At 43.2% G+C, this 25,129-nt stretch overlaps 1 protein-coding gene across 1 annotated transcript in view; it reads right to left on the bottom strand.

The window, feature by feature from the left end:
- Positions 1-25,129, bottom strand: part of LOC117396973 (protein crumbs homolog 2-like) — a 197,460-nt gene that overhangs the window by 153,526 nt on the left and 18,805 nt on the right. The window contains exon 4 of the mRNA XM_059005292.1: positions 8,095-8,448. Within this exon, the coding sequence (XP_058861275.1) occupies positions 8,095-8,448 (354 nt within the window). The remainder of the gene's footprint in view (positions 1-8,094; positions 8,449-25,129) is intronic.

Raw genomic sequence — 25,129 nt, 5'->3', positions numbered from 1 at the left:
CTCTGTTCCATTGACCATAGGTCTTTCCAGCCAATCTTGCGTTGTTCCACACTCTCCCATCTCATCCATTCTCCCTGTTTGGCCTGGGAAATGGCCTTTATACACCTCATCCTCTCCTCCTGCTTTTGCACCTCGTTGACTACCAGCTTCCTCCTTTGAGCTGGGGCCGCTTTGTGCCATGTAGGAGGAGTTGAACTGAAACCAAGACCCCCTCTTCCATGCTGAACTTGCCCCATGATATCACCAATTCGAAGGGCAGCCTTTGCATCTTCCACCGCTTCCTTTGCCGCCCACTTTCTTCCAGTTTTCAACACAGGTGCTGCCTCCCTCACGCATTTATCGCGTGACTCTACTAATGTCATTTCCAGTCTGACCTTGGCGCACTTAAACTCCTCGGTTAGAGCAGAGACTGGTAGCTGCAGTATTCCTTTACCATAAAGTCCCACTCTGCTGAGGCAGCGTGGAACTCCCAACCATTTCCTGATGTATGAACTGATTAAAGCTTCCAGCTTCTCTACTGTTGTCAAAGAAACCTCGTACACAGTCAGTGGCCACAGCAACCTCGGCAGTAGACCAAACTGAAAGCACCAGAGTTTTAGTTTACCTGGTAGAGCGCAGCTGTCTATGCTCTTCAACCCTTCCACTGCTTGTTGTCTAACTTCTCCCACACGAACTGTGTCCTTTAGATCCCCGTCGTACCATCTCCCAAGACTCTTCACTGGCTTCTCAGACACTGTTGGTATTGCCTCACCATTAATGAAGAATGTTTTATCTACTACTTTGCCTTTAATTATAGAGATGCTCCTTGATTTAGTGGGCTTGAATTGCATTCGTGCCCATTCAATGTTATTGGTTAATTTGCCCAATAATCGATTAGTGCAGGCTACTGTTGTAGTCATGGTTGTCATGTCATCCATATATGCTCGAATTGGTGGTAGTCGCAATCCAGAAGCCAAGCGCTCTCCTCCTACTACCCATTTTGATGCCCTAATGATTACTTCCATTGCCATGGTAAAAGCCAGTGGAGAAATGGTGCATCCTGCCATTATTCCAACCTCTAGGCATTGCCATGTAGTGCTGAATTCTGAAGTTGAAAAACTGAATTGCAAATCTCCAAAATAGGCTTTCACTAAATTTGTTATTGTCATCGGTACACTGAAAAAATCAAATGCTGCCCAAAGTAGTTCATGTGGCACTGAACCATATGCATTAGCCAAATCCAGGAATGTCACATGGAGCTCCTTCCTCTCCTTTTTAGCTGATTGAATTTGTTGCCAGATCACATTGATGTGTTCTAAGCAACCTGGGAAACCTGGAATGCCCGCTTTTTGTATTGAAGTGTCAATGAAGCAGTTCTTTAATAGGTAAGCTGACAATCTCTGAGCAATAATGCTGAAGAAAATCTTGCCTTCTACGTTTAATAGGGAAATGGGACGAAACTGACTGATGCTTGTAGAATCTTTTTCTTTAGGTATAAAGACTCCACCTGCTCGGCGCCATGCTCTTGGTACAACCTGTTTTTCCCATGCCACTTTCATCAATTTCCACAGAATTCGTAGAACTCCTGAAGCACTCTTGTACACTCTGTACGGAACTCCATTAGGCCCTGGAGATGATGAAGCCCTTGCTTTTTTCACAGCTTGCTCTATTTCTTTCCACTTAGGTGCACAGTCCTCCATTTGGTATTCTGGTGGATTGATAGGTGGGATGTCTGACGGAATTGACATAGACTCCTGCCTTTTTGAATCTGTATGTGTTTCCTCCAAATATCTCTCCAGCTCAACCTTAGATGCTTTTAGTGTGCCATTCTTCTCACTGGTGAATAACTTCTTTACAAATTTGAATGGGTCTTTATAAAAGTTAGCTCTCGCACGCTCCTTCTTTTTGTAGCGTTTCCGTAGGCGCTCAGCTCTGCGCAATGTTGCAAGCTTATCTTTTATGACCTTTTGTAAGAGATTGAGTCCCTCCTTCTGACTTTGTTCTGCTCTTCTCCATTGGTTCCTCAGCTGTCTCCTTTCTCTAACTAAGCGTTCAATCTCCTGCTGCCGTCTAGACTTTCCAGGAATAGTTTGTACTTTTTCCTTCCTTTTTTCAACTCCAAACCTCTCACTTCCATATGCGTAGATGATGTCCCCAAATTTATCCAGCTTCTTTTCAACTGTTCCACTTAATCTTTCCAATGCAACGCAGAGATCTGTGTTTACTGTGTCCCATGCAGTTTTCTCACAAGCTCTTGGCCATTTAACTCCAGGCTTGTGCCCGTTGAGGTTCTTTTCTCTCTTATGCTGGTTTGTCTGACCGGGTTCACAAGGATCATTAGGTTCATCACTAACTGTGTCCATGCAAGTCCTCCTCACATCTATGACAGGGGTGCTGATATCCTGCGAACTGTGGTTTGCTTCCTGTCGCTGGATTTCATTCGACTGAATTGACTGACTTCGTAAGAAGTACTGATCAATGCGAGGCCCTTGTCCCTTCTCCCTCAAGCATTTCATTCTCCCTTGATGAATCTTCAAACCCCTGACCGTTGTCGCCTTGCTCCAGCCGCAGACACAAACCTGGAGTTCCATGTCTTTGTTAACTGCAGATCTTGAACTAGTCTTTTGTGAAGTACTCTCCATACTCATATCCGTTTCCGTTCCTAAGTCGTTAACCGTGTTGTCCAACGTTGAGTCATCTTCCGCCCCCGCTCTCGCAGACTCTAGGGGTATTTTTCTCTTTAATTTCTTAGAAGCCTTGGGCGGGTGTCTCCAGCATCCTGTAAACACAGAGCTGGATACTGCCGACAAGGGTAGCTAACCCTTACCAGCCCCAATGGGGTCTCTTTCCTCCTGTCAGCTGTCTCTCCAGGCTGTCACAAGGTCTTTCCCTTGTTGCCAGCTGCGCTATTCACAGCAGTCACTGGACGTATCCAGATCTTCATGATTTCCATTACACGAGAGTAGATGTTAAAACTTCATGCTGATTTGAACTCGGCTCTCGCCAAGATAAGCACCAACTAAGACGTAGCTTTACAGTAAACTAATGTGATCCATATGTGTCTCCATCCATTTACGTTTCCTTCCATATGATGATGTAGATATCCTTCTGTCTGGTGTTAATGGCTGAAGTGTAATGCTGGCTCCAGGGATCAGCTTATTTTGCCTCCCTGGCGCATCAGCACACACAACGGCTGCAATGCTGGCTCCGGGGATCAACCAAAGTGCGGCCTCCCCAGCGCATCAGCATGACAACCGTCTGGATTGAGCTAAGTAGGGTACATCTCTGGGGTTTTCAAGTGGGCACCTTCCATCCTCAGTGTTTCGTCGACTAGCCCACGACACCTCAAGAGGGCTCGACGGTGATTCTGGCGTCCCAGCATCACCCCCCTCCGTCCCCCACTCAACTCAGCCCAGCTTACTTACCTGTCCCCAGCCAGAATCTTTCCGTCTCAACCACAGCCAGTTGCTGCTCCTCTCTGCTGCTTCAGATAAGTTCTTCACTGTGCGACGCAACTCTTGGCCACTGAATCCGACGTCTCTGAGAAACCGGGTTGTAGAGTGTGCCACAAATCCTCGACAACCCACTTCCACTGGGTAAACCCGAACTCTCCATCCTCGCTGTTCCGCTTCAGTGGCTAGTTGAGCATACCGCAGTTTCTTCCTCTCATACGCCTCATCTACAGCATCCTCCCATGGCACTGTTAACTCTACCAGGTGAACAAGGCGTGCTGATCCAGACCACAAGACAATATCTGGTCGAAGGTTAGTGGTGGCAATCTCAGGTGGAAAAATAAGCCGTTGACCAACATCTGCCAACATATTCCAGTCTCTAGCAGCTTCCAGTTGTCCTGGGCGAGGATTGGTTTTAACACCTTTTCTTGGTGGTTGCTCTCCTGGGCGGAGGAATGTTGTCTTTTGTGTGTAATGTTTTGATGGAACAGGTGGCAACTTATTGGTCTTGTTACGCTTGTCTTCCAATGCTAAGGCCAAACATCGCAGCACCTGGTCATGGCGCCAAGTAAACCGTCCTTGGCTAAGAGCCACCTTACATCCTGTCAAAATGTGCCTTAATGTTGCAGGTGATGAACACAAAGGACATGAGGGATCCTCTCCTACCCAGAGGTTTAGGTTCTGTGGTGATGGGAGAACATCATATGTTGACCTGATGAGGAAACTGATCCTGCTCTGTTCCATTGACCATAGGTCTTTCCAGCCAATCTTGCGTTGTTCCACACTCTCCCATCTCATCCATTCTCCCTGTTTGGCCTGGGAAATGGCCTTTATACACCTCATCCTCTCCTCCTGCTTTTGCACCTCGTTGACTACCAGCTTCCTCCTTTGAGCTGGGGCCGCTTTGTGCCATGTAGGAGGAGTTGAACTGAAACCAAGACCCCCTCTTCCATGCTGAACTTGCCCCATGATATCACCAATTCGAAGGGCAGCCTTTGCATCTTCCACCGCTTCCTTTGCCGCCCACTTTCTTCCAGTTTTCAACACAGGTGCTGCCTCCCTCACGCATTTATCGCGTGACTCTACTAATGTCATTTCCAGTCTGACCTTGGCGCACTAATGGTAATCGGTCTAGAGTTCCACAACCGATGAGTGCAACAGCAAAAAGCTCCGGCTCCAGCTGTTTTAAAAACTTTTTGGAATAATTAAAAGTTCTGCATTTCTTTATCTCAAAGAGAGTAGGAATCTACAGAGTTAGTAGTTCTTGGAGATAGGATGTTCCTAATCCATGAAGGGCCTTATAAGTTATTACAGCAACTTTAAAAACAATTCGGTAGCTCACTGGTAACCAATGTAAGGACCTGAGCACTGGAGTAATGTGTTTAGAACAACGAGCAAGAGAAAGCAGTCTAGCAGCTGCGTTCAGAACAAGCTGAAGCCTGCTGAGTTTAGTGGCAGTGTGACAGAGAGCGAAGGAATTCGAACTGTAAATCTCCCTCCCGACCAGAAAGGGCGCTGTGTAAGGTTGGTGGTATGTTTCCTCTAGATGGGAAGCCTTGATGGTAGGCGGAAACCAGAACGTGACCATATTAGGGGGGGCGCGTAGCTGCACGCACACGGAAGGACGCCGTTTATATCGGGCAGACAGCGATTGGAGAGACCATGGCGCTGGGTTGTTTGCAGGGAGGAGTTGGTGGTACAAAGGGGACGAGGCTACGTCAGTACGACCCCTTACGCTGAAACGGGATATCACAGTCGGAGCTTGTGTTTGTTATTGTGTTTTTGTCTGTTCACAGAGAGATCAGTGCTGCAGCCATGGAGCCAGCACTAACCCCTGACCACTACCTCACGGCACAGCACTGCACACAACCGCACCACTTCCCTGGGATTAATGAAGCACAGTTTCATGCACAGAGGATTCTAGCACTAACCCCTGATCACTACCTCACGGCACAGCACTGCACACAACCGCACCACTTCCCTGGGGTTAAAGAAGCACAGTTTCATGCACAGAGGATTCCAGCACTGACCCCTGATCACTACCTCACGGCACAGCACTGCACACAACCACACCACTTCCCTGGGGTTAAAGAAGCACAGTTTCATGCACAGAGTATTCCAGCACTAACCCCTGATCACTACCTCACAGCACAGCACTGCACACAACCGCACCACTTCCCTGGGATTAATGAAGCACAGTTTCATGCACAGAGGATTCTAGCACTAACCCCTGATCACTACCTCACGGCACAGCACTGCACACAACCGCACCACTTCCCTGGGATTAATGAAGCACAGTTTCATGCACAGAGGATTCCAGCACTAACCCCTGATCACTACCTCACGGCACAGCACTGCACACAACCGCACCACTTCCCTGGGATTAATGAAGCACAGTTTCATGCACAGAGGATTCCAGCACTAACCCCTGATCACTATCTCACAGCACAGCACTACACACAACCGCACCACTTCCCTGGGATTAATGAAGCACAGTTTCATGCACAGAGGATTCCAGCACTAACCCCTGATCACTACCTCACGGCACAGCACTGCACACAACCGCACCACTTCCCTGGGATTAATGAAGCACAGTTTCATGCACAGAGGATTCCAGCACTAACCCCTGATCACTACCTCACGGCACAGCACTGCACACAACCGCACCACTTCCCAGGGATTAATGAAGCAGTTTCATGCACAGAGGATTCCAGCACTAACCCCTGATCACTACCTCACGGCACAGCACTGCACACAACCGCACCACTTCCCTGGGATTAATGAAGCACAGTTTCATGCACAGAGGATTCCAGCACTAACCCCTGATCACTACCTCACGGCACAGCACTGCACACAACCGCACCACTTCCCTGGGATTAATGAAGCACAGTTTCACGCACAGAGGATTCCAGCACTAACCCCTGATCACTACCTCACGGCACAGCACTGCACACAACCACACCACTTCCCTGGGATTAATGAAGCACAGTTTCACGCACAGAGGATTCCAGCACTAACCCCTGATCACTACCTCACGGCACAGCACTGCACACAACCGCACCACTTCCCTGGGATTAATGAAGCACAGTTTCACGCACAGAGGATTCCAGCACTAACCCCTGATCACTACCTCACGGCACAGCACTGCACACAACCGCACCACTTCCCTGGGATTAATGAAGCACAGTTTCATGCACAGAGGATTCCAGCACTAACCCCTGATCACTACCTCACGGCACAGCACTGCACACAACCGCACCACTTCCCTGGGATTAATGAAGCACAGTTTCATGCACAGAGGATTCCAGCACTAACCCCTGATCACTACCTCACGGCACAGCACTGCACACAACCGCACCACTTCCCTGGGATTAATGAAGCACAGTTTCATGCACAGAGGATTCCAGCACTAACCCCTGATCATTGCTGGTATAGGGGTGACTGATTTATTATTTGTTGTACCTTAAATAAGCAGACATTTTTTGGGGGAGTAAAACATTGTCTGGACAGTCACTTTGTACACCACACCACTCGCATCTTGTCACAGGCAGTTATACCAACAAACAAAGAATTGCAATAAATCAAGACGAGAATTCATAAATGCATGTATTAACATCTCTGAATCCCTCACATCCAATACAGATTTTAATTTGGCAACATTTCTCAAATGATAAAAAGCTATTCTGATAACTCTGCTCTGGTGGAAGGTCAAATGGAATTGCCATAAAAAATAATATTGATTGGATTATATTTCGTTAAACCCATTTCAGAACCAATGAATAAAAACTCAGTTTTGTCTGGGTTTATTTTCAACCAGTTTGTAGCCATCCAGGATCAGATCTCAGTTAGGGTATTTATTGCCATATCTGCCTGCGTAGAAAATGATGCACAGATGTGTATATCATCAGCATAACAATGAAAGTCATGATTGTATTTCCTAACGATGTCCCCAAGAGGGAACGTACACACTGAACAACACGGGGTCCACAGCAGAGCCCTGAGGAGCGCCACCAGCACCCATTTCAGAGGTGCAGATACACTGGCGACGATGACATAGATATGAAACAAGAAAATCAAGAACTTTCACAGAAACACCAACATGAGACTGCAGGCGATTTAACTTAATTGAAAGCATTCCTGAGTCTGTAGCCATATGAAGATCATTGCAAACTCTCAATAAAGCAGTCTCAGCACTATGACGGGAACGAAAACCAGATTTTAAATTTTTCCAGCAAATCATTACTGATGAGATGGTCGTAAAGTTGGTCAGCAACAACTTTTTCAATGACTTTTGCCAGAAATGGTATGTTGGAAATAGGACGGTAGTTTCCTAACAGCTCAGGGAAGAGATCTTGTTTCTTAAGAAGAGGTCTCACCTGCGCCAGTTTCAAATCTGGGGGAGCCAAGCTATTGGACCCTGGAGGCAAGACCTAATGTAGAGTGTCTTAAAACCCGTAGACAGACACTACAGTCTTACAACTCCATTATATAGTGTGTTATTGTTAATATACAAATACAATAACAAATGTATCTATATTTGTTTTCTATTTATGAAAAATGTGCACTCTGATTGGCTGAAAGATCCTCAGCAGTCTATAATAGCACAGCCTTCTAGTACGGACACAGCAACAGTGGTATGCAATGGTATGGCTTAATCACTCACCAGTATAGCCCTCGTTGCAGATGCAGGTGTGGGCCCCGATCCCGTCCTCACACACAGAGTTTGGGCCGCACTGGTTGCTGGCACAGTCATCCATGTTGATCTGGCAGGTGAGGCCAGTGAAGCCGGTGGGGCAGCTGCAGATGAAGGCCCCATCAGGCTTGGCCACACAGGAGCCCCCGTTGTGACAGGGCCGGGACAAGCAGACATCCTCCCGCACGTCGCAGAGCGTGCCCCCCCAGCCGGTCTGGCAGGCACACACGAAGCCCCCAAAGGTGTTGAAGCAGGAGGCTTCGTTTCTACAGATCTGCTCAAGACACTCGTCTGAGTCCTGCTCACAATGGTGCCCTTCGAATCCTGAAACCAAACACACAGAGTGAGGTTCAAACAAAACACAGTCAGGTTCAAAACCCACAGAGTCAGGTTCAACAAAAGAGTCAGGTTCAAAACATACACAGTGAGGTTCCAAACCCACACAGTGAGGTTCCAAACACACACACACACAGAGTCGTGTTCAGAGGTGTCTGTTTAATCCAAGGAAGGCATAGTTTTCAACCTGGTTTGTTTAACCCCACAAAAAGGAGTTTTAGATGCTTTACTGTAAAAGTGCAATGATTTACACAGGTAATGTCAATATACAAGTACCAAGTAACAAACTTGATTATTAAGTAATGTTTACATCTTTTTAAACACATTTAGGAATGTAGGACTGGAAGCATCCAACACCTCTGCAAGCACGTCCATTGAAAGAGGGATGCGGTTTGATGAGTTAGCTGGCCACACCCAAACCAGCAGGGACACTTGCTTCACTCAGACCAGCTCCTCTCTGTGAGCACACAGAGCATGTGCACAGGCTCAGCAAATTCAAATACTGAGAGCAGCTCCTCTGTGAGCACACACAGCATGTACAATTCAAGTACTCAGAGCAGCTCCTCCGTGACACACAGCATGTGCAATTCAAATACTCAGACCAGCTCCTCTCTGTGAGCACACAGAGCATGTGCACAGTCTCAGCAAATTCAAACACTCAGAGCAGCTCCTCTGAGCACACACAGCATGTACAATTCAAATACTCAAATCAGCTCGTCTCTGTGACACACAGCATGTGCAATTCAAATACTCAGAGAAGCTCCTCTCTGTGAGTGTGTGCACAAGCTGCAGGGCAGGCAGCACATACACTGAGTTCAATGGGAAGTGTGTGCACAAGCTGCAGGGCAGGCAGCACATACACTGAGTTCAATGGGAAGTGTGTGCACAAGCTACAGGGCAGGCAGCACATACACTGAGTTCAATGGGAAGTGTGTGCACAAGCTGCAGGGCAGGCAGCACATACACTGAGTTCAATGGGAAGTGTGTGCACAAGCTGCAGGGCAGGCAGCACATACACTGAGTTCAATGGGAAGTGTGTGCACAAGCTGCAGGGCAGGCAGCACATACACTGAGTTCAATGGGAAGTGTGTGCACAAGCTGAAGGGCAGGAAGCACATACACTGAGTTCAATGGGAAGTGTGTGCACAAGCTGCAGGGCAGGCAGCACATACACTGAGTTCAATGGGAAGTGTGTGCACAAGCTACAGGGCAGGCAGCACATACACTGAGTTCAATGGGAAGTGTGTGCACAAGCTGCAGGGCAGGCAGCACATACACTGAGTTCAATGGGAAGTGTGTGCACAAGCTACAGGGCAGGCAGCACATACACTGAGTTCAATGGGAAGTGTGTGCACAAGCTGCAGGGCAGGCAGCACATACACTGAGTTCAATGGGAAGTGTGTGCACAAGCTGCAGGGCAGGCAGCACATACACTGAGTTCAATGGGAAGTGTGTGCACAAGCTGCAGGGCAGGCAGCACATACACTGAGTTCAATGGGAAGTGTGTGCACAAGCTGAAGGGCAGGAAGCACATACACTGAGTTCAATGGGAAGTGTGTGCACAAGCTGCAGGGCAGGCAGTACATACACTGAGTTCATACGTTCTCTTGTTTGTTTGTTTGAAAGCTTGAGACTCTTCACACTTCTGAAAGCCCTGTTGGATTGATCTGGAATGTTCTACAAAGGTTTATAATGGTGGACAGAGCGACAGTACAGATGAGTGTTTCTCCCTTTTCTTCGATAGGTCATTTGATGGGGCACTTTTTACACTCGAGAGAGATTATTTTACTCTAATATTCTAACATGAGAAATGCATGTTCGCCCCAGCACTAATATATACATTGAATGTGTTCTCGGTTTGAATAAACTGTCTTCACTATATGAGGAACTCAGTCATTAACCTGCTTCTTACTAAGTGTTAGCAAAATAAAAACAGGATCTGTCGCTTTCCAGCCACTAAGACAAGGGTGTAGGGCCCATATAAGACGTTGTGACCCTCTAGTCTAAGATGTTAACCCACATATAGAGATCAGAATACGATTAGTCCAAATAAAGGCCCTTAATATGACTCAGATACAAACAGCCTCCCTAAGAGGATCGATGGAGCCAAGTGGACTGGCTGTGAGACAACGTGTGAATTCAAACTCCTAATCATCTTAGCAGCAATGATGGAAAAACAGATTAGCAGAGTGGAGCAAGCTGGACAGACACAGATTTTCATCTCCATATAGCTCCTTCTACGGAATCTCATTGGAAACGATGGTGTAATGTACTGGAGATAGACAGACAAGAAAACAGGGAGGTGCAGCGTTTTTATACTGCAGAAATAATTCAATGACAACTGAGTGTTTGAAGACGCTGAAAAATACTTTGAAACGTTTGTCATTTAATTTATTGTTCCTTTTAGCATCTCTAAATGTAACAGTGTTGAGTGTTTTATAGTTATAGCTGTATACTGCAGAATGTCATGTGTGAACTCATTAATATTTGCATTAATAGTCGCTTTGAAGGGATGGTAAAAGGGTTTAACTGTAGATAAAAGTACATACTACATGTTGTAGGTGTTCACAGTTCTTTGTCTAGAGTCTGTAGTTTGCTTTTAGAGGGAGATGGTTAATTGGAATTAATTTGATAACTGTACTCAACATCTATTGCCTTGTTCCCACTGCCTGTCCCCAGGTATAGATGAGCTGGAGGATGTTCCCACTGTCTGTCCCCAGGTATAGCTGAGCTGGACGGTCTGGGTGAGGTGTAGCTGGAGGATGTTTTCACTGCCTGTACCCAGGTAGCTGAGCTGGACAGTCTGGGTGAGGTGTAGCTGGAGGGTGTTCCCACTGCCTGTCCCCAGGTAGCTGAGCTGGAGGGTGTTCCCACTGCCTGTCCCCAGGTAGCTGAGCTGGACAGTCTGGGTGAGGTGTAGCTGGAGGGTGTTCCCACTGCCTGTCCCCAGGTAGCTGAGCTGGACGGTCTGGGTGAGGTGTAGCTGGAGGATGTTTTCACTGCCTGTCCCCAGGTAGCTGAGCTGGACAGTCTGGGTGAGGTGTAGCTGGAGGATGTTTTCACTGCCTGTCCCCAGGTAGCTGAGCTGGACGGTCTGGGTGAGGTGTAGCTGGAGGGTGTTCCCACTGTCTGTCCCCAGGTAGCTGAGCTGGAGGGTGTTCCCACTGTCTGTCCCCAGGTATAGCTGAGCTGGACAGTCTGGGTGAGGTGTAGCTGGAGGATGTTTTCACTGCCTGTCCCCAGGTAGCTGAGCTGGACGGTCTGGGTGAGGTGTAGCTGGAGGGTGTTCCCACTGTCTGTCCCCAGGTAGCTGAGCTGGAGGGTGTTCCCACTGTCTGTCCCCAGGTATAGCTGAGCTGGACAGTCTGGGTGAGGTGTAGCTGGAGGATGTTTTCACTGCCTGTCCCCAGGTAGCTGAGCTGGACGGTCTGGGTGAGGTGTAGCTGGAGGGTGTTTCCACTGCCTGTCCCCAGGTAGCTGAGCTGGAGGGTGTTCCCACTGTCTGTCCCCAGGTAGCTGAGCTGTACGGTCTGGGTGAGGTGTAGCTGGAGGGTGTTCCCACTGCCTGTCCCCAGGTAGCTGAGCTGGACGGTCTGGGTGAGGTGTAGCTGGAGGGTGTTCCCACTGTCTGTCCCCAGGTAGCTGAGCTGGAGGGTGTTCCCACTGTCTGTCCCCAGGTATAGCTGAGCTGGACAGTCTGGGTGAGGTGTAGCTGGAGGGTGTTCCCACTGCCTGTCCCCAGGTAGCTGAGCTGGACGGTCTGGGTGAGGTGTAGCTGGAGGGTGTTTCCACTGCCTGTCCCCAGGTAGCTGAGCTGGAGGGTGTTCCCACTGTCTGTCCCCAGGTAGCTGAGCTGTACGGTCTGGGTGAGGTGTAGCTGGAGGGTGTTCCCACTGCCTGTCCCCAGGTAGCTGAGCTGGACGGTCTGGGTGAGGTGTAGCTGGAGGGTGTTCCCACTGTCTGTCCCCAGGTAGCTGAGCTGGAGGGTGTTCCCACTGTCTGTCCCCAGGTATAGCTGAGCTGGACAGTCTGGGTGAGGTGTAGCTGGAGGGTGTTCCCACTGCCTGTCCCCAGGTAGCTGAGCTGGAGGGTGTTCCCACTGCCTGTCCCCAGGTAGCTGAGCTGGACGGTCTGGGTGAGGTGTAGCTGGAGGGTGTTCCCACTGTCTGTCCCCAGGTAGCTGAGCTGGAGGGTGTTCCCACTGTCTGTCCCCAGGTATAGCTGAGCTGTACGGTCTGGGTGAGGTGTAGCTGGAGGGTGTTCACTGACACTCAGCTATACCTCAGCTACACCTCAGACAGTACAGTTTTGTATCGCATGCCCAATGGGGCCAGTACATCATTGAAAGGCGTGTGCCAAAGAGACAAACTGTTTAGAACAATGGAGGCTGTTTTCCACCACTTTTCTCTTATTGTGTGATGAAACCTCATTGATAGGACTACAGACAGCGATTTAAAGACCGAAAACACAAACAGCCAAAAATGTTTGTTTAACTTTGTTGATCTTCGCTTGTTTGCATATATTCAATCAATCCCACAATCCAACATGTCCTTTTACTGCCGCACTACTACTTCCTGGGTCAGCTATACCTGACAGAATTCCAGGGACAGCCATCTTTAACTACACCTCATCCAGACCGGACAGCTCAGCTCTACCTGGGAGAAGGCAGTGGAAACGTGGCAGAAGCCTACCTGTGCAGCACAGTCTATGACTTGGGGAACTGCTGTCCTTCTCCTTGACTTTACCCTTTATTTCCCCATTTAAAGATCCCAATCATGAATGTTATCCCCAGTAGAGGAATGAGGAGACAAATCAAACCCAAAACAAACCCAGCCGGCTAGTTCAGAAAACTGATATAGAGAAAGCTACAAACGTGTTCATATTTATTAATATTGCTAGTGCAGTAGACTGGAGTATGTTAGTTGCATACAATGGAAAATGCAAGCCACAGCAGTAATGAATGGAGTTTCAAGTTGCAGGAACATAGAATAGCCTCTAGAGGGAGCCATTGTTCTATATATTGAATAACTAGATTTTTTTTTCAGATCGTTAGTGGTTTTATTACTCCATTCTTAAGAAATATTTAACAGACTTTCAATGCCCATACCACATAATGTACCCTCCACTCATTAACGTACAGTTTCAGTGTATTTTCCTTGTTATAAGTCATGGTAACAGGCAGCCCTTGAATCAATTTTTATTAACTTGTCCTGAGAAGCTCAGAACACAAAAAAATAATAATGAATAATGAAGAAACTAGATTTCCTCACACAAATATATATCTTGACGTTTCACAACAGCATCTACTACATTTACACTGAAGAATCCACATTTAAGGACACTTTATAACAGTTAAGTTAATAAATGTCAGATTTGTGTCAATCAATAAAAAGCTTTAAAAGTACATCACCAAAGATAAACTGGGTGTCCTTAATCACATCATTTTATAGAACCTGCTGGTTTCAGACTCTGATTAGCACTAATCTACCTAATGTTACCTTAGTCACAGTCTTTTATTAGTGATATCCTTGTTTAATAGTTCATCACCTTTTTTAATAAACATGGACACATAACGTTCCTTTATTCACAAGGCAGTTTGATTCAAACAGTTCAACTCCATCCAGTTCCTCTCCAGCTCCAGTCATTCAGTACATATCCTTTAATTCTTCCTTCTTCTGTTAAACTCTGTTTGTTTTCTGGCTCCCACATACTGATTGCCCCTACAGCTGTGTACACAACACACTGAACCCACACAGAGCTAGCTCTTAAACTCCCCCAATTAAGCCTAATTGAACTCTGTGATGGAACATACTTTGCTGGTTTTAAATAGCAATCCATAACAATATGCTCAAGCGGAATTGTAAGGTAAAACTATAGGTCTTAGCTTGTAGTTGCTTATAGTTGTATCTTGGTTTTAAATAGTACAGATCACACACTCTATCTACAGTACATATTCTATAAACATACTGCTACCCCAAAGCAGGGGTTTTAAAGGGACCACACCTATTTGTTTGTAGGTTGCATGCTGTTACAACCTTCACATTTAACAATATATGAATTAAAAGACCTCTCCTCCTTAACACCTGAGGAGAGACGTTGAAACTGAAAAGGTTACCTGAGAGAATGAGACAGGCTCTCAGAGAGCTTTCTGTGTATACCAGATTTATTATGAAAAGCTGAGGTTGGCGAAGTGAGTGTTGATCACAGATTAAAACTCCAGTCACGTCACTGTGTTGTGTTGCAATACTAAACCCCTGGATTAATAGAATAATATTGCAATTCACCAAACAGGAACTGTTCTCATCTAAATAACATGCAATGCATGTTGTATCGATCCAGTAATTCAAACACCCGCTCGTATACATTCTAAAATACACAATAAGAAACTAAGGCTAAGGCAGGGGTGTGCAGTCACAATCCTGGAGGGTCATTCCACTCCACGTTTAACAGCTAAAATGATATGATTAACTACCTCACGGTTTGGATAGAGGTTCAATTAAGCAATTTGGAACAGGGCTGGAACAAAGAACAGGAGTGGAATAGCCCACTTTGGTCACCCCTGGGCTGAGGGGAGCCACAGAAATCAATGGTTAGCTGTAATCCTGGGGGGGGTAGAAAGGACACATCAGGGGTGGCCAACCCTGGTCCTGGAGAGACGAAGGATCTTCTGGTTTTCTTAATTGGTCAACACTAAAAAAATCCAGGTCTTTAGCCACTGATGATTTCAAGATACCCCAAAAACCTACAGGATTGTGGGTCTCCAGGACCAGGGTTGGATAGACAGTTAGTGTTATCTAGGGTGATTCCCCTGTGCTTTAAAACATTCCAATAAAATCCAGCTGTGGCTTAGCCCCAAGGGTTAAAGTTTGATTAAGTAGGTTTTATAATGTATGATTATCGTTATGATTATTATTGTGTGCAGCATTAGTATATTGGGTTATCATACTAACAAGTATTTCATCATAACAAAATATTACTACAGTACTTCAGTAAAACAAACTGCCCAGTTTAACCATGTTCAATGATAGAAAGAAAGGAATTCATATGAGTACTGTAGCGGTAAAAAGCTGGAACAAGATTTTTTGTGATTTCCAAAGTCAGTTTGTGTTTGTGTGCATGCTTTTTGTTGTTTTAAAACGCGATTTCTGTCAGATTATTCAGCATGGCAAGAACTGTTTATGGAATGCTGTTTTATAAATGGCCAAATACTGTATTACAGTGGTTTGTTTTGCATTAATGTTTACTTACTTTCTTTGTATAGTATATGTGCAGTAAACTTGATATTGTTCATTTATAATGTCCTGATGTTTATAAAGCAACTACAATGTAGTATAACGCCTCCTTCTGAGATACGATATTTTTATGTAGCTGATGGACCAATTAAATCAGATATGACAGGTTCTACTGTATAAGAAAATGACGCTTTCCATTAAATGGTTATTCTGATGTATCCTTTAAGTGATTGCTACAGTATGTATATCCATTGACTATATAGGTCTCAACTCTGTCGTTTTGAAAGAAATCTTTGTTTTAGCAAACAGGTATTTTCATTTTAAAACACGGTATCTGGGACTACACTAGCGCCAGGTTTCTCTGCAACTGGGACTGACTTGAAAGCAGTTTGAAATCAGCAGCAGATCGAGATCAAACCAATTTGAACTGAGACTCCCTCCGCCCCAGGATTGCAGCTTCATAGTGGACGTTACCTAATGAGTGTCCAACACATTGCATGTGAGAGGCGGGTTTGAAATCACCGACTGCAGAAAAATAAAAGGGTGGCTGAACATGAAGGCTGTGAACATACTGGAAGCTGGTGAATGAATTAATAAAAAACAAGTATTCCAAAAATGACAGAAACAGACCGGCTTCCTGTCCATATGACTGGCATGGTTTGCAGCCAGTAAGATGCTTGACCCCTAACACACTGCAAGGTGAAATGACCTAGCAAGTGCAAGTGCAAGTGTAACATACTTCCTGGAATGTCAGGCAAGCAAACTGAGAACTTTCTTTTACCTAGTGTAGCACCTGACGTTATAGTTCAAATAAAAACATATGTTTGTGATAGCATGTTTCTTTTAAAAATGCACACTGGAGACCTGTATACTGAATGAAAGGGCATGACAGGTAACATTTCAGAACGTAGTTTGTTAACTACAACAGAACCCCTCCCAGTACAGTACATTACCTGCAGTGCCCTACATGAGAAAGGTTTTACTCAGGGTGTCTAATCTCCATTTAGACAGGTAAGTGCCTTGAAAACCATACGTCACAATGTATAAACTATCATCATGCATACATTACAATAGTAGATGTCTAAGTGCTTGAAGTGGTTGTTGCTAACAAATTAATTCACAATTATTTTCTGTCAATCACTTCCATTCATTATAGAGGTCTTTAATGTGCAGTTTTGAAAGAAACACATGTTCTAATAAACATGTATTTTTATTGTAATACTTTTAACTTGGTTAAAGAAAGAATTTGCTTGGTCACCTGAAGGGTGAAATTGTCCACACCCTTTCAATGGCTTCTTTCCTGTCATAAACCAATGAGCTGCTTTGACCCAGAAGATACTGCTAAGGTGAAATGACCCAGGAAGTACAAGTGTGACAGATTACCTAAGAATAAGGCACAGAAACTGATAACTGTCTTCACTCTAAATTAGTACCCAATAGTATGTTTTAAACAGTAATGACATGTTTGTTTTAATATGTGCATCCTTCAAAACAGCACATTTGAGAATAATGCAGCCAATGGAAGCGCCATCCAAACCCCTTTGAAAATGTGCCAGTCTGTGCCATTACTTCTTTTTCTTTTCATATTTCATCACTTTTGTGGGGTTAAGCACTGGAATTGTGCATCAAGATAAGAGTAGTGTAGAAAAACATGATGGCAACATATATATCAGAGTTAAAAACTCCCAAGATAAATATGCACACCTGTGAAACCAAGATGTGTAGGAGAGGTATTGATAATCGTGAACTCCTGTTCACTCTTGCCAAGAGAAAAAATATTTCAAAAGCCTAAATAATAAGAAACAGGTGCAATAAAAAGCTGAGGTGCAATAAAAAGCATTTTCACTTACATTTTATTAACATTATTGTTGATTCCCTTTAATATGATAAGAAACGCTTGGCTCTTCACATGGGTTTTATATCAGGATATTCGAATATTTCAAAAGCGACGCTAGAGATAAACTGAAGCTTCCAGGTACTGTAGGTGATGAAACTCAGTCAGGTGCTTGGTGTGGAGACCACTGGAGTTAGTTTGACCTACAGCACATGTATTGATTAGGGTACCTGGAAACAGCAGCAGCATGGCATCTATAACCTGCTCACTGGAGTACCTGCATATTCCAAACCCAAGAATAAAATACAATATGTTCAACAATAGAAAACGGGAAACCAGTGGCAATGTTGTTAGTGCTGATTAGAGGTTAGAAAATAGATTCTAATGTATTACAAAAATGAGTGAAAAAACTAGCAATCATTTAATGGTCTGCAAAGTGATAGCTGCCTGGGATTTTAATAAAATGTTAAGTCTTCATCGGTCTTCGCTATTCGACTTACACATAAAAAAACATGAAATACTGAAAACAGTGCATAAGTGAAGAGCCCTTATACAGGAAAATACATGCTGTTAACACGGTCTAACAGTGAATTCACCAAATGAGTGAAGAATCAAATGGTGAAATATCAGGGGAGCACTGAAAACAATCAAGAAAGGCATGGGATGACGTTATATTAATCACGAAAGCAGAAAAAGGTCAATGCAGCTGCAATCTAACTGAAAGAGATGCAGCTGCTTCAATATTTGGATTTTGTGTTTTATTGATCTAATAATGGAGCGGTTCAATGTGTTGTCATACAGCCTTGAAGAACTCATCATTACGAACCTCCAGCCTCACACGCTGCAATAAACCCTGATCAATGCATGTCAAAAAGAACAACATGCTTCCAAAACAAACATTTAGAAATCTTACAGCTCACCAGTCTTGGCAGTGAGAAATGAAGAACTAAAATGACACAAGATAAGCAGCTCTCGTGTTTCCAAAAGTTGCTAGGGAATATTTCAAACACCAGTTAACAATTAGGGTTATATAGCATATTTAAAGAGATACTGCAGGTCACATTTTAACTCAGCACTATATTGTCCATCCATTTATCTGGTCAATAACTATAAACTTGTATATATATGTGTGTGTGTGTGTGTGTGTGTTCCTGTCCCTTACTAATCAGAAGCACAATAACCTTTTAAGCACTTCCAGGAATTGAAAATGGTGACAGTAAGCTGATACATGATACAGCAGTGTGGAGTAGTGGTTAGGGCTCTGGACTCTTGACTAGAGGGTCATGGGTTCAAATCCCAGTGGGGACACTGCTGCTGTACCCTTGAGCAAGGTACTTTATCTAGATTGCTCCAGTAAAAACCCAACTGTATAAATGGGTAATTGTATGTAAAAATAATGTGATATCTTGTAACAATTGTAAGTCGCCCTGGATAAGGGCGTCAGCTAAGAAATAAATAATAATAATAATAATACATGAAGAAGTGTGGATGTATGTTTTGCTGTGGGACTTGAAATATTGTATATTTCCTAAACCCAAAGTGAAAACCGGTTGTATGTCTGATAAATGTCAGTGAGAATAACCAAAGTGATATTAACAGGGGCTTGTCCCTATTGACCCCCATTCTATTCTGTCCGAGACATTTCAATGTGGTGATAATAACAGGGGTCCCTATTGACCCCCCATTCTATTCTCTCCGGGACGTTTCAATGTGGTGATAATAACAGGGGCTTGTCTAATTAAGAACATGTCAGTGCAGTTTATAGAATTTGACCCTTTAGTTTTCAGTCCTCTGACAGTATATGTGGATCCAATACTCTTCTGTTGCGCTGTTGAGAATGCAGGAAGCTCATTTGTACCACACTATTCCTCACGCAGCGAGTGAGTTACACTGTGTAGGAGTTCTGAATTCCATTGTCCGGACTTTGATAAAAACTTTCAATTCAATGTGATCTTAACCTTGTTTTCAAGAGAAAGATTACAAAACATAGAGATGAGCCAGCTTTGTAGCACAGTCAAGTTCAGAGTCATCATTTTAACTTACAAGACGGCCAAATATTCTCATATACAAACGCCAGAAAAGTCTTTGCTAATACTCCCCACATAATCTGTCTAAATAGAGCTGTTTCTAGGAAACATGGCAAAGTTAAAGTGCTTTAACATAACAAGCTACTAGTTTTTGCTATGATTAAAGCTAATGCAGCTTTGTAGTACAATGCTGATCATATTACACAACACAGCTCATTCAAACTTAGATTCAAATATTAAACCCCTGTGATTCAAGTTATTATACACTAGGATAAAAAATAATAATAATAATAAAAGCCAGAGGCGCCATCAGTCTGTCACCTTGGGGCAGGCTAGCTTGGGTGGTGACGTCAGGCCAGGAAATGAAACCACAACACAGACAAGTACTACGGGGTGAGATGCAAATGTTCTCATTTATGTTATTAAATAAACACAAGCAAAATACTAACGGCTCAATGGCCAAAAGAAACAGACAAAACAAAACACGGAACCAAACCCAAAGTATCATGCTGGTGTATAACCAGCACGCGTAACAATTGCTTATATTTAATAAGATTTACTTTGGGTGCGTTGTTAAATTCATCGGCGCGCTGCATCGCTGACTCGGAAGTGACATCACTTGGTGCTCATCGGTGCGGGGAATTTACCAACAGTTTGGTGAATCAACATAATAATAGAAAGGTTGCTGCTGTGGCATGCAAGGCTGTGGCTGACCTGTGCGAGCTGAAAGCTTATTGGGACGAAGGTTTAGTTATCTTTAACTGACTAATTAGGAGCTAGCTTGTTGTTACATTAAAATATAGAAAGCAGCTAGCCTGCAACTGTAAATATTTATAAATATGAATATATTAATGGATACACTTTCAAATACAGTTCACCCACTTTTCGTAACTTTGTAACATATTTGTTTGAAGTATAAAAGGACAAATAACATACACGATAATAATAATAATAATAATAATAATAATAATAATCTGTTCTCTCTCTCATATCGAATTCTTGTATGTCACCAGCTCAGTCTGCTACTCTGGATAAGTTCGCAAATGTGATAGGCTATTGTTTATCAATATGTTTATTATCGCTATTATATATTTATTAAAAATGCACAACTCCATAGCCATTTTCAAAAGATTTGGCATCTCTGAATCTACAATTACACTGATAATAGTGACTCCGTACAAGACAAACTTCCACAGTGGGCGTGGCCAATTTGGTTTTGCTGCAGTTCACCGACTCAACCCCGGTGAATCCACTGCTTCAGCGGTGACGCACCGGTGAATTTAACAGTTTGTTGAGCAATTCGTGGTGAATTTAACAACGGTTTGGTGAATCTGCTTTACATCGTTGCACACACTGCCTGATAGTGATGGGACTGAAGCCTCAGCTGATTGGACCCCACATGAACCAACTGAAGCAAACAGTGGGTGCGTTCACGCCACGCAGACTTTCGCCATTCTACGCAGATTCTGAACAGAATCGGAGCAAGTAGCCCATGAATTTTCAGAATCTTTGCAGAATCTACGCAGACTTGAACGCACCTCCTGTTACAAAGCAAAGCTTCATGTGGTTCACGTGAACCACTAGGTCATGTGACCCATGAACAGTGTTTAGCAGGAGCTGATACAGGAAGAAACTCAATACATACTCTTTTCAACAGTGCTCACACTGTGGTGTTTCAGTCAAACTGAAAAGGAACGGTTTGTATTTTTTTGTCACAATGTTTTAAATATATACATTACGCTTGCAATTGTGTCCTTGCTATATTAACATGCTCTTGCGACAGTATGCTGCCATCTGTCTACTTATTACAGCGATAAATGCCTACTTCAGAGACAGCATTGATGGAAGCACATTATGTTAAATATTCCTGATACAAATACATAGACAAATAAATTGTTAGCGCATACACATCTTACAAAAACAACGTGTTTATAATAATTTACCTTAAATACAATAACCAAAACATACTATTCCATTATTCTATTTTTTAATAATAACGTGATTATATATATATATATATTGTAAAAGACTAGCACCCGCTCGGGTTCTTTGCCCCTTTAAAAATAGACCCAGGACACAGGAGACTGAGGTTACTAAACGCTTGACCGCTAACTAAACTTCCAGGAACACCCTGACTACAAAGTGGGACAGATAAGCCGTTTCCCCACCACAAAAACAAAACACACAGATTTACAAAATATACCAGAGTACACCCAACCTGTCTGACTGCTCGGCAGCAGGGCTCCTACCTACCTACCGTCCTGCTTCCTTCTACTCAGCAACCCCAAACAAACTGGCTGCCTTTCTTAAATACCCTGCACCTGGCTCTAATTTACAATGCTAGCCAGGTGCAGGGGATCATTACTAATTAAACAATTAACCAAACTAAGGCTGTTCCCCTCTAGTAGATGTAGTCCCATTCCCCCAGGACTACACTATCTCACTATATATATATATATATATATATATATATATATATATATATATATATATATATATATATATATATATATATATATATATAATCTCATAAGAACATAAGATAGTTTACAAACGAGAGGAGGCCATTCAGCCCATCTTGCTCGTTTGGTTGTTAGTAGCTTATTGATCCCAGAATCTCATCAAGCAGCTTCTTGAAGGATCCCAGGGTGTCAGCTTCAACAACATTACTGGGGAGTTGGTTCCAGACCATCACAATTCTCTGTGTAAAAAAGTGCCTCCTATTTTCTGTTCTGAATGCCCCTTTATCTAATCTCCATTTGTGACCTCTGGTCCTTGATTCTTTATTCAGGTCAAAAAAGTCCTCTGGGTCGACATTGTCTATACCTTTTATGATTTGGAATGTTTGAATCAGATCACTGCGTAGTCTTCTTTGTTCAAGACTGAATAGATTCAATTCTTTTAGCCTGTCTGCATACAACATGCCTTTTAAACCCGGGATAATTCTGGTTGCTCTTCTTTGCACTCTTTCTAGAGAAGCAATATCATTTTTGTAATGAGGTGACCAGAACTGAACACAATATTCTAGGTGAGGTCTTACTAATGCATTGTAAAGTTTTAACATTACTTCCCTTGATTTAAATTCAACACTTCTCACAATATATTCAAGCATCTTGATAGCCTTTTTTATAGCTTCCCCAAATAGTCTAGATGAAGACATTTCTGAGTCAACATAAACTCCTAGGTCTTTTTCATAGTTCCCTTCTTCAATTTCAGTATCTCCCATATGATATTTATAGTGCACATTTTTATTGCCTGCGTGCAGTACTTTTTTCTATTAAATTTCATTTGCCATGTGTCTGTCCAGTTCTGAATGCTGTCTAGATCATTTTGAATGACCTTTGCTGCTGCAACAGTGTTTGCCACTCCTCCTATTTTTGTGTCATCTGCAAATTTAACAAGTTTGCTTAATACCAGAATCTAAATCATTAATGTAGATTAGGAATAGCAGAGGACCTAATACTGATCCCTGTGGTACACCACTGGTTACCTCGCTCCATTTTGAGGTTTCTCCTCTAATCAGTACTTTCTGTTTTCTACATGTTAACCACTCCCTAATCCATGTGCATGCATTTCCTTGAATCCCTACTGCGTTCAGTTTGAGAATTAATCTTTTATGCGGGACTTTGTCAAAAGCTTTCTGGAAATCTAAATAAACCATGTTGTATGCTTTGCAATTATCCATTGTCAATGTTGCATCCTCAAAAAAGTCAAGCAGGTTAGTTAGACACGATCTCCCTTTCCTAAAACCATGCTGACTGTCTCCCAGGATATTGTTACCATATAGGTAATTTTCCATTTTAGATCTTATTATAGTTTCCATAAGTTTACATATAATAGAAGTCAGGCTTATTGGTCTGTAGTTACCTGGTTCGGTTTTGTCTCCCTTTTTGTGGATCGGTATTACATTTGCAATTTTCCAGTCTGTCGGTACAACCCCTGTGTCAAGAGACTGTTGCATGATCTTGGTTAGCCCAAGGGATTTGTTTATTTTAAGAGCTCCTAGTCCCTTTAACACTTCTGCCTCTGTTATGCTAAAGTTATTTAAAATTGGATAGGAACAGGTCGACATGTGGGGCATTTGTAAAAACCTGTGAAAAGTAATCATTTAATATATTTGCTATTTTTTTTCTTCATCTATGATTTTGCCATTTGTGTCTCTTAGACATTTAACCTCCTCTTTTATGTATGGCAGCAATGAGCTTCTGTACAAACTAACTCATGAGACCGAGACAAAGTGAGGGAAGTCTAGTGTCATTTTTCTTCACTGCACTGCTCGTTTGACCAAAGAACTGCTCAAGGATATCTTAGGTCATGATTGCTGTTGACACTTTGAATGAGTTCCTTATGGGCGAGTGTAACAGGGGGTCTTAGTACCTGCTACTTTAATTGTGGGTGTCCGCTGAATGATGAGAGAGAGACAGAGGGATGCAGCTGACAATGCCACTCAGGCGTCACGATTTTATTAAAGTAAACAAAATGTTATGACAGGTGGCTGCCACTAGGGTACCAGCAATGATAGCCCTAGTGCAGGAGGACATACACAGACATAGCGTAATAAAAATAAGAGCTAAAAAAAATACAAAACAAAACACAGTGAGAAACAGCTAAAAACAAAAGTTTGCCACACACTGGCTTAGCGCTGCTCCCACTAAAAGGGAGGTCCCGCTCCGGAACCTACTCTGACACACTAAAATAAACTGGGGTGGGATCAAAATCCCCTAAATTAATCCCTATACAACTCACTCACTCACTCACTCACTCACTCACTCACACTGGCTCTCCACACAGTAGTGAGGCTGCATGCTTGCTGAAACAAAAACCAACCGAACTGGCTTTCCAGCTCCTTTTTTATACCATGTGGCTGGGCTTAATTGATCATCAATTAGTCAATTAAGCCCCAGCCACATTCTGCACATGGATTTGGCAGAGTTGGATTTAACCCCATCCCTGCCAAACTTAAATTCAAAACTTCACAACTTTATTTATAACTGCAAAAACCTGCCATATCTAGTGCACATTTATTCTATATATATTTTTAAACTATACATACACACAATACAATACATTATTTACACGTGCAGGGCTTTTGCCCTGCCACAGCGAGGCTTATAGCAATGCAGCAAGAACCAAGTTACAATAAAAGTGACCCCTCTATTTTCTCAATATATTATCTTGTTCTTGCCAAATGTTTAATTATTCTTATTTTTGTATTGTTTGTTCTATTTAATTATTTAAAATCATATAGACTTTCTGCATTAAAAATGAACTGTCATAGTTTTTGTTATAAAATATGATAAATAAACCTGTGTATTAATGCTTACTTCCTGCAATATTTTTTAATTATGTCATAAATCACAGTCTGTTTGATTGTTTGTTTAAGGCTATAAACTATTCATACCCTGCACTTCAAAACCCTTCTTCATAATCATGATTATTTGTAATATGAATAAATCCACACAACCCACTGTAACAATGATTTGTATTTTGTGAATTTAAAATTAAAACATAATTTAAAATAACTTTTTTAAAAACTGACCCCACTACTGGGACACTACATGTATGCATGTAATCAG

This window comes from Acipenser ruthenus, chromosome 31 (assembly GCF_902713425.1).
Source record: "Acipenser ruthenus chromosome 31, fAciRut3.2 maternal haplotype, whole genome shotgun sequence".
NCBI classification, from domain to species: domain Eukaryota; kingdom Metazoa; phylum Chordata; class Actinopteri; order Acipenseriformes; family Acipenseridae; genus Acipenser; species Acipenser ruthenus.
The sequence above is the reverse complement of the archived record's forward strand: the minus strand, read 5'-3'. Positions and strand labels throughout refer to the sequence as shown.